At 42.6% G+C, this 10,406-nt stretch overlaps 1 protein-coding gene across 2 annotated transcripts; it reads left to right on the top strand.

Annotated features, from left to right (window-relative positions):
• Positions 1 to 1,716: 1,716 nt before the first annotated feature.
• Positions 1,717 to 8,498, top strand: BLOC1S2 (biogenesis of lysosomal organelles complex 1 subunit 2). Of its 2 annotated transcripts, XR_004988128.2 has the most exons (6): positions 1,717 to 1,874; positions 2,229 to 2,345; positions 5,022 to 5,141; positions 5,814 to 5,918; positions 6,441 to 6,521; positions 8,049 to 8,498. XR_004988128.2 is itself a non-coding variant. In XM_036438854.2 (5 exons), the coding sequence occupies exons 1-5, from the start codon at positions 1,760 to 1,762 to the stop codon at positions 8,078 to 8,080; spliced, it is 489 nt and encodes a 162-aa protein (XP_036294747.1). In that variant the 5' UTR covers positions 1,717 to 1,759; the 3' UTR covers positions 8,081 to 8,498. The 2 variants fall into 2 exon arrangements, 1 of the variants encoding a protein (XP_036294747.1); XM_036438854.2 differs by lacking the exon at positions 6,441 to 6,521.
• The last annotated feature ends 1,908 nt before the right edge of the window (positions 8,499 to 10,406 follow it).

Genomic DNA, 10,406 nt, shown 5'->3' with positions numbered 1-10,406 from the left:
CCATCCCTGCTGGGAAGTCTGGAGTGGAGGCAGTGGCAGTATGAAGGAGCTGGCTGCTTCAGGAGTCCTGAAATAAGATCTTCTGGCTCAGACGAATGGTTTGAACTGGTGGGCACTATGACTGTACCATTAGAGACTGGAGACAGTGACCTAGGGAGACCTGGTCCTCAGAATGAAGGGAATAAGGAAGCCCCCTTACTTTGATGTGTGAGGGGTGGGGGGCAGAAGGGGTAGCTGGTATGTGGGGGAGGGTGACAGGGTGCAGATGGAAGATAACCATGGGTAAGACCAAAAACTTCTACATCAAGATTTTGAGTGTACAGGTCTGCATCTCAATGAAATGGAATTTTTGAACTGTAACCGGATTCTTTGTACGCCAGAGTTGAAGAATGAATCCACAGACAGAAAGTAATATAGCAAAGGTGGAAATTTATTGAAGAACAAGTACAGACTCCCATGTGGGAAGAGGGAAAGAGTCCCACAGAATGGACTACCACATGGGGAGGGGAAAAGGGTCCCACTGAGTTTTTTCCCCCTCTGGCTTATAAAGGCTACAGATCCTTGATATCCCTTCTGATTGATCACTATTCCCTTATTGGTCACCTGGCTTCCTTGTGTTATGGAGATGTACTTTCTCCCAATCTGTAGCTCTTTGTTTTTCCATTGACCCCAATTCTAAAAATTCCCTAAGCCTGTCTTATATTCCCCTAAAATTCCTGTTTCATCAAGACTTCCTATATATCTCCTTTCCCTTCCCCTGTGATCTTCATCCTTTCCTCATTTTGTGTCTTCCATTGCTCCCCAGTCGCTTTTTCTTATCTATTTCCTTTACCCACCCCTGTTCTGCCATCCCACCAAGTACACTCTGTACACCTAGGAGACTTTGAGAAATAGCAACACGCTTTTCAAAGTAAAGAACCACAGTCTATCCTCAGCCCTAAAAAAAAAAAAAAAAAAAAAAAAAAAAGTTACGATCTAAGCTTTCTTATAGAGAGGCTGCATCAACAATAGAAGTAGATGCCATCCTACAGTTTAAGAAAAGGGGACCAAAGAATAGAGGTTAATCCAGGACATTGGAAGGGAGAGCATTCCGGCACAGCGATCATCGCCTGAAGGTTTCCGCAAGCCTGAATGAGACTGCTTTCAGAAGCATGGATTTTCTGAGCAGTTTTTTTTTGTTGTTGTTTTTGTTTTTTGTTTTTGGCGACTCATACCAGCCTGGGCGGTATTAACTGGGAGGCGATAACCTGTCTCCTCCGGTGCATTTGACCATCAGACCAGACCCAGACGGGTCGTGCGTTTCCCTGGACGAGTGACCCCTCTAGGGACAAGCGCATCCTCAGTTCCAGACGTCGCGACTCTTGGGAGTGGATCGACTCAGGAGAACCTTTCTTAGCTTCCGTTTTGGCTTCATGCTTTACATTTTCTTACTCAAACTTGGGCTGCAAGCCGAAACCGGTATGGCTCAGTGGACAGAGCATAGGCCTGAGGACTGAAAGGTCCCAGGTTCAATTCCGGTCAAGGGCATGTACCTTGGTTGCGGGCACATTCCCAGTGGCGGGTGTGCAAGAGGTAGCTAATCGATGATTCTCTCTCATCGATGTTTCTAACTCCCTATCCCTATCTCTTCCTCTCTGTAAAAAAAAAAAAAAAAAATCAATAAAATATATATTTAAAACAAAACAAAACACAAAAACAAAACTTGGGCAGCAAGACTTAGCGGAGAGCGTGCATTGGCAACCCAGGGCTCCCGGTGCGCATGCGCAGGCATCCCCAAACCGGAAGCAGCGCGGGGCCTGGCATGGCGGCGGCGGCGGCGGCGGCGGCGGCGCCCGAAGGTGTCCCTGCGAGCCCACCAGAGGAGCCGGTTAGAGGTGCGCCGGGTGGGTGGGGATGAGGTGTCCAGGGGGAGGCCTGGGAATCGGGGTTGGGGCCCGGATGCCGGGGTCACCTGGCAGGAGCGGGCATCGGAGGGGCGGACCGGTCTGTGCCCTGTCAGCGGGAGAGGTGGTCCGGCGGCGGCGGCGGGTGTGGGCTGCAGCCGGCGCGGGGAGCGGAGGGGACGTGTCCGGTGGGGCCGGGCCGGAGGGAGGGGCTCGGAATCACGGCACGCGGAGGGTTTAGCCGACTTGATCGGCGGAGGACCGGCGGAGAGGGGTGGGAGCCGGCGCCGGGGCTGGAGGAGGAGGACCGGCTGCGGGGCACTGAGTCCTTCTCCTTCCATCCAGACGATGCCGCGGTGGAGACGGCCGAGGAGGCGAAGGAGCCCGCGGAGGCCGACATCACCGAGCTCTGCCGGGACATGTTCTCCAAAATGGCAACTTACCTGACAGGAGAACTGACGGGTAGGATGATGTGGGTAGTGCGGTGCCCCCCTCGCTGGAGCTGCGGTTCGTCTTGGGGAGACCCTGGAGGTGCTTCCGTAGCATCGGTCTGCGCCCCTCACCCCCACCCCCCACCTCCAGCCCCACCTGCCCAGAAACATGCCTGTTGGAAGTTTGGCGCCATCCTGAATGGGAAGGAAAGAGGTGCATTCCTTCCCTGGAGAAATGCACGAACTACCTTCAAACACACACAAGAATACTTAATACAACTCTCCACAGGCCTCCGTATTGCAGACTAACGCCGAGAAAACAGAAAAGAATGAATCAAGAAGTGCCTCCTTGGGGGAAGTGCATTTTGAGCAGGTTGTGAAGGGAATGAATGATTGGCCCAAAAGGAGGGAAACAATTAGTGTGTGAGGGTGTGTGTGTGTGTGTGTGTGTGTGTGAGTGTAGTGGTGTAAGCGAGAAGTATATTTGGCCAAAATAGTTGTAGTTATTGGGGCAAAGAGAAAGGGAATGGGGAGAGACCTGCAGGTTTAGGGGCCTGTTAGGTCGGTCAGAGGATTTGGTGACACCCCTTGGGTGATTTATGTGTTGGTTCCTGGTGTATTTCCAGATGAACACGTGATCTGTGTGCTGAGGAGGGTCCAAAAGGTGAAGTGTGGTCCAGGGTGAGGAGTGAGTGATTGTAAAAGGAATGGAAAGGAAGGCATGGGTGCAAGAACATGATAGAGGTGGAATTTATAGAACTTGTTAAGGTGGGTACTGAGGGGTTGGGAGCAGCCCAAGATGGATGTACTTGTATTTGAGCTATTAAAATAGCCTGGGTGGTTCCATCAACCAAAATAGGGAAATTGGAAAGAGGAACTGTGCTTGATGTGAAAAGAATATTTTCGGTTTTGGCTTGGCTGACTTTAGATTTTACCAGGACCCTCAGCTGACTACTGTTAAGACACTCCGGTAACTTGAACACATGAGTCCAGATCTCAGAGAGTGGTCAGAGCAGGAGAAACAGATTTTTTTACAGCGGGGGGGGGGGGGGGGGGGGGGGGGGGAGACACGACGACGGACGACGACGACCACGACCTGCATAGAGCTGTGAGCTGGGGCTGTGCGGGATGAGATTGGCAAGGAAGAGCTTAGAGGTAGATCAGAGCACCTTGACTAAAATCTCAGGGGATGCCGTTATAAGGCAATTAATTTACTTTTAATAACAATACTTTACCTAGTTTTCAGATGATTGTTTATTTTTTTACTTATTTAAAATATATCTATTGATTTCAGAGAGGAAGGGGAGGGAGAAAAAGAGGTAGAAGCATAATGAGAGAACCATTGATCGGCGCCCCCTGCACGCCCCTATTGAGGATCGAGACTGCAACCCCAGCATGTGCCCTTGGCCCTGGGACCCGTCAGTCGCAGCTGATGCTCTATCCATTGAGCAAAACCGGCTAGGGCTGATTGATTAATTTAAGCAGATTGTAATTCCCCCCGATTGTCATTTTTACCTGCATAAGTACTGTTTTGAGTTTGAAAGGAAATACCACCCATGTAAACATCAGTTTCCCGTCACAGCTGAGAAAAGTTGAGAACTGACAGTTAAGGAGGTTGGTTTAAAAAGGATCTGGCATTAGAAACCTAAAAAGAACAGTTAGAAGGAGATTTAAAAATCAGTGTAATGCAGTATACAATTCTACAGCAGCCCAGGGAGGATTTCCTGAAGAGAGGGAGATCCAAGTGTCAGATACTATAGAGAGGTTCGGGAGAATAAGAACGATGGATTTCATGGTTAGGAGGCTGAGGCATGTAATTTCTCAGGATGGTAGGGGCAGAGGCCAGACTGCAGGGGTTCACATGAGTGAAATGTGAGGATGAGGAAGAGTGTAAACTACTCTTTCAGAAGAGTTAGCAGTGAAGCTCCTTTGCTTTCACGAGCAAATGAGTGCTTTTGGGCTGGAGGAAACCTGGACATATTTCCAATAGAGAGGAAGATCCAGGGTGGAAGGAGTTTGGAAATGCAAGAGAGAGGAGGTGATTGAAGAGAGGCCCTGAGGCGGTGGAAGAGTTGGGGGTCAGGAGCACAGCAGGTGGAGATGTGTTGGCAGGAATAAAGCACTTCTGCCTCTTGGGAAGATCTTAAGGTACAGAGAAATTTCTAAGTGAGGCAAAAAGGCTGAGGCAGCTTGAGAAAATTGGAGTAGAAGCCATGTGCTTTGAGTAGGAATGGGGAAAAGAATTGGGGGTATGACAAGCCAGCAAATGGTTTGGAAAAGTAAGTGCAGAAAATGCAGGGTAGAATCGCATAGTAATGAGTGAGTTTCTAAGAAGTGGTTAGGTCCTAGGTGACTATATATATAAGTAATATGTATGGTGCAGTTCCCCAGTTTACATGTTTTCACACTGTAGAAATACCAAGACTTTCACTTCCCTTTCTTAGGACATACTTTTATCACATCCCTTTCTAACGCAGATCCTGAAGTTTATGGATCTTATTTGGTTTAAATAATTTGCCGATTGTTGCCTGAGTTTCTACTTAGACATTCAGAGTACACAAGCTGAGTATAAATGTCATAGGTCAAAAGTGGATTGCTCCTTCAACATTCCTAGATCCTGCTTTGAATTACCATTTGGCCTCTAATTTCACATTGCAATAATCCAAGATAAATATTAAATACATTATATCTTCTGTTTGTTTTAAAGCCACCAGTGAAGACTATAAACTCCTGGAAAATATGAATAAATTAACCAGCCTGAAGTATCTTGAAATGAAAGATATTGCTATAAACATTAGTAGAAACTTAAAGGATTTAAACCAGAAGTGTAAGTAATAATTTTTATAATTACACATATTTGTAATAAATGTTCTGTTAAGCTTGGGGCCATGGAGAAGGAGAGGGACCATGGAGCTCATTTCCTAAGTGAATTACAAAGTTAAGGTGCATTTCTTCTATTCTGAAGAGCAGCATGTTTTGGTGGTATGGTTATTTCTGCTTCCGAATCTTGATTTGATCAGTTTATCCCTGAAAAGGGATGAGGAAAAGAAAGGGTGGCCAGATTCTGATTTAACAATGAAATCAGTGAATTGGTTTAACAATGAAATCCATAAAGAATGTCTCTATAAACAGAAAACCAGAATATCTATAAGTGGAAAATGGTAATTTAGACCGGTAGACTATATTTTTTCCATTAACTTATATTTGTGTTCCCTGTCTCTTTCCTGGTCTGGGAGTACCCAAGATGTGGAATCTGTAATGGGAAGATTGCTTGTAGAATAAGGAATTTAAGAGACAAAGTTAATGGATGAAAGACTTGTTTTGTCTAGGCCATATCATGTCTTCTAAAGCATTTGTCCTGCTAATGATCAGAATCATGTCATCCCACCTTGTGTGTCTTAGGCAGAGCTGGAGAGACACTAGCACTCTTACATTTTCACTCTTTTCTATTCAACTTGTTGAAGCCATATAAACATGTGGCCTGTCTTTGTTTTCAAAGATGCTGAACTACAGCCTTATCTGGATCAAATCAATGTAATCGAGGAGCAAGTAGCAGCTCTTGAACAGGCAGCCTACAAATTGGATGCATATTCCAAAAAACTGGGTAACAATTTTGTATTTCTGTCTTGCTTAATAAGAGTACCTGCCGTTATGACCTTAGCTAATATGATAGTTAATATTTATGATGTGCTTATAATGATCTTTTTTTCTTTTTAATGCTCATCTGAGGATCTGTTGGGTGAGAAAGAAAGAGAGAAACTTCGATATGAGAGAGAACATTGATCGGTTACCTCCCAAAGGTGCCCCCACTGAGGACTGAACCTGCACCGACACATGTGCTCTGACTGGGAATCAAACCTGTCACCTTTTGGTGCACAGGACAACTCTCCAACCCACTGAGCCTTCTGTCTAGGGCTATAATGATTTATTTTAATCTTCACAAAAACCTAGTGAGAATAATTTCTTAGTAGTACTAGTAATAAAAATAACATTTTCTGGGTATTTGATATGTCAGTCACTGTTCTTAGTGCTTTACATATATTAGGTTTTTTTTTGTTGTTGTTGTTGTTTTTTTTAATCTCAATACCTATGAGATAAGTACATGATTTTTATCCTTATTTTTTAGAGGAGGAAACTAGTTGAAGAGGTTAAACAATTTATATAAAGATACAAAGCTAGTATGTGGAAGAGCTGTATTCCAAACCAGGTCTGATTGATACAAAGCTCAAGCTCTTAATTGTGGTTCAGCAGGCTAGAGCTAGAGCATCTTTAATAATGTAGATCAGCGTTTTTCAACCGCTGTTCCGCAGCACACTAGATGTTGCCTGGTGTGCCGTAGGTGCAGACAAGACAAGAATTTTATAATTTTTCACTATTTTGTTTACTTAATATTTCATAATAAAGTAATTGTAAAATACTTTCTTTGTGTTTATTTGATTCCTATTCAAGAGAATTACTTTATATATAGTCAATATAGGCACAGAGTTAAATTTTTTAACATTTTCTAATGGTGGTGTGCCTCGTGATTTTTTTCATGAAACAAGTGTGCCTTTGCCCAAAAAAGGTTGAAAAACACTGATGTAGATACATATGTCTTAATAAACAGGAAAGTTATTTAAGGGTTTTCTTCAAGAATTACTTTTTTTTTTTAAGGAGGAAACTGTACTTTTAGTGTTGATGGCTTACTAATTGTTTCTTGCTCTTATAACCATGACTAAAAATAACAAAGTGGTTTTTATCCTACAATTTTATCCTATAATTTACAGATTTTTTAATTTTTATCATAAACAGTTGTTGACTACTTCAAGAGAGTGGTTTGTAGCAGACTGAGATTTGATGTGGGTGGTGATTAACAGTGTCATTGTCTACAATGGAACTTACTGAATGGTGACCTTGAACCTCGCTATGTAGGTGGCATTGTACTAAGGTGCTTTTAAAGCTTTAAAGACCAAGGGAATCCATTCCATTAAAAAGCCTATTTGATGGTCTTTTAAAACTTGTATCTTTCAAAATTGCTTTCTGAGGATAAAACAATAAAAGGTAAACATACATTTATACTTCCTAAGAGTTCCAGTCTGGCTCCCAGAGGGTGCCTGGCACAGAGCCTGGAGAGGCAGCTTCTTATGCTCCTAGTGGCTCAGATGCCCGTAGATCGGCTTACTCCCCGTGGAGCCATCTGAGCAGGTGCTGTTGACAGGGTTAGAATATAGTGAACTTGCCGAAACCGGTTTGGCTCAGTAGATAGCGTGTTGGTCTGTGGACTGAAAGGTCCCAGGTTCGATTCCAGTCAAGGGCATGTATTAATACATTGGCTGCGGGCACATCCCCGGTAGGGGGTGTGCAGGAGGCAGCTGGTCAGTGATTTTCTCTCATCGATGTTTTTAGCTATCTATCCCTCTACCTTCCTCTCCGTGAAAAATCAATAAAATATATATTTTTAAAAAGAATATAGTGAACTCGTGTTGGGTTCTTCAATCTATGTCTGTGTTTGACTTTTTACCTTAAGCTGTGCCTGTTAATAAAATTTAGATAGACATTCAAATATCTGTCCTTAGCTAATATAATAGTTAACTTTTATGGTGTGCCTACAATTTGGATACAGTTTGGACAGCTGATGAGATTTGGGGCTAACACAATTTTTTAAAAATATAATAAACATTTTTGAACTTGCTAGGAAATACTAATGAAGTATCTTTGTAAGAGCCAGTTTTAAATATAACTTGCACCCTCGCAGAAGCCAAGTACAAGAAGCTGGAGAAGCGATGACAAACTTATTCCTGTGGAACAAATCTTTTTTAATGTGGAAGAATGAGACCTGAATCCTGAGGCTGATGAATTGTCACAACTCCTCAAAAGGAAACCATGCTGGCCGTCTCAGAAACATCCGACCATTGGAGTAAACTGGAGAACTGTGGCTACTCCTGAATTTCTCTTGGGGCAGTATCCCTCAGGAACGCACACTTACTACCCCCTACCGTTTACTTGAATGCTTAATTATACATTTAGGACCCCAAGTCTCTCAAAGTTCAGGATAAACCTGGGCTTTTCAGTTGAATCAAATGAGAGGGCTTAAGTGACTGGATTTTGAGTTACTGTGTAAATGGTGGTTTGTTTTTTATTGAGCTAATGTATTGCTAATAAGAATCTAAATTAAAAAAGGAAAATAAAACTTCACAGTTTCTCATCTTGTGTCGGTATTTTATTTTTCTATTAAAGTACAATAAATAATAATAAATAATAAAAAGTCTTAAAATAATTTCATGCTGTCTTTTAGACTGAGCAGAAACAGTGAAAGGAGTGTTGTGATAGTTTGGTGTATGTGATGGGCCTCTCCAGTCTCTTCTTTGTGTGAATCAGATGTCTCAGGATGGATGACATCTTGACATGTATTCCCCTTTGGAAATGTGATAAAGACAAAGGCAGAATGTGTATGTGTATGTATGTATGTCTGAGGTAGGGGTGGGGCAGGTGGAGCTGCCGCTCATTAAATAAAGCATTTTAGCTGAGGCCGGATTGGCTCAGTGGTAGAGCTTCAGTCTGCAGCCTGAAAGGTCCTGGGTTCGATTCCGATCAAGGGCATGTACATTGGTTGCGGGCACATCCCCAGTAGGGGGTGTGCGGGAGGCAGCTGGTCGATGTTTCTCATCGATGTTTCTGGCTCTCTGTCCCTCTTCCTTCCTCTCTGTGGAAAATCAATAAAATATATTTTTTAAAAAAATAAAAAATAAAGCATTTTATAAAATATCTTCCTACTTGTGTTTGCAGGATGAGGGGGGCTCCTGAGGACCTGATCATCTTGCTCCCAGACTAAGGACATCAGTAGGTGGAGAATACGGACTGACTAGGGTCGTTTAGAAGACAGGCAATCTTATCCATAGTTGTATGTTAGCAGCTAAGAAGGTGGCTGAGGTCCCCAATTCCATCTCTAAAAACAGTTCTTAACTTTGTTTCCATCATTTTCCACTACCTGTGTTCCAGACCACCTCTGTCTATACTTTGTTCCTCTGGACTATTTCTTTTATTCTGCTCTAATCTTAATTATTCCCTGCCTTCTAACTTCAGGCTTAGTTTACTCTTTTTCTAATTCCTTGAGGTGTAATGTTAGGTTGTTTATTTGAGATAGTGTCTCTTAATAAAGACATTTATAGCTGTAAACTTTCCTCTTAGAACTGCTTTTGCTACATCCTACAACCACATACAAATTTCAGTATGTGGTTGTTTCCTTTTCATTTGTCTCAAGACAGTCCTTTATATTTTGATTTCTTTTTTGGTCCATTGGTTGTTGAGGGGTGTGTTGCTTAATTTCCACCCATTCATCAATTTTCTAGTTTTCCTCCTGTTATTGAATTCTAGGTTCACACCTTTGTGGTTGGAAAAGATACTTGATATAAATTCTGTCGTCTTGAATTTGTTGAGACTTGTTTTGTGGTCTAACCTATTCTGGAGAATGTTCAAGTGCACTTGGGAAAAATGTGTATTCTAAAGCCAAACGTGGCATGCGTACAAGGCTCCTGTCTTTATTTTCCTTTTTTAAATTTCATTTTTTGTTACACTTGCATTGTGTTTAACTGTCTTGATCTACCTTAATTCCCATGGATGAGTTTTCTTTTCATAAACTTTCTACTTTAGAATAGTTTTAGATTTGTAAAAATGTTTTGAAGATAATGCAGAATTCCGTGGATGAGTTTTCATTTCTTACTGTTGTTTCCTCTTTTTGAAATTATTATCCATCCATACTTGGCAAACTTCTACTCTTCTTCAAATTTCAGTCTTGATCTCCAGTGCTGGACTGTGCTGCATTACCCCAAAGAGGAAAATCACATGCTTAGTTTGCCAGCAAAGCAAACTACATTTTAGTTAATTTTGAATTGTTTGGCTGCCCTTGATGAGTTTTCCATGTCCTTCAATTGTTAGGAACTCTGACCTTTGTTTCCACTTCTTTAAACACTGCCATCTCCTGCCAAATGGCCTGAAGTCTCCAAAAAGCCAATGTTATAAAAAACAAAACCAAAAAGGTAGATGGGCTACGGGAGATTAAAGGAGACAAGAGATGGAATTGAATGTGAATGTGAAACTTGATTGGATTCTGACT

This window comes from Pipistrellus kuhlii, unplaced genomic scaffold (genome assembly GCF_014108245.1).
Source record: "Pipistrellus kuhlii isolate mPipKuh1 unplaced genomic scaffold, mPipKuh1.p scaffold_m20_p_15, whole genome shotgun sequence".
NCBI lineage: Eukaryota > Metazoa > Chordata > Mammalia > Chiroptera > Vespertilionidae > Pipistrellus > Pipistrellus kuhlii.
Note: the sequence above shows the minus strand (reverse complement) of the source record. Positions and strands in the feature narration are given on the sequence as shown.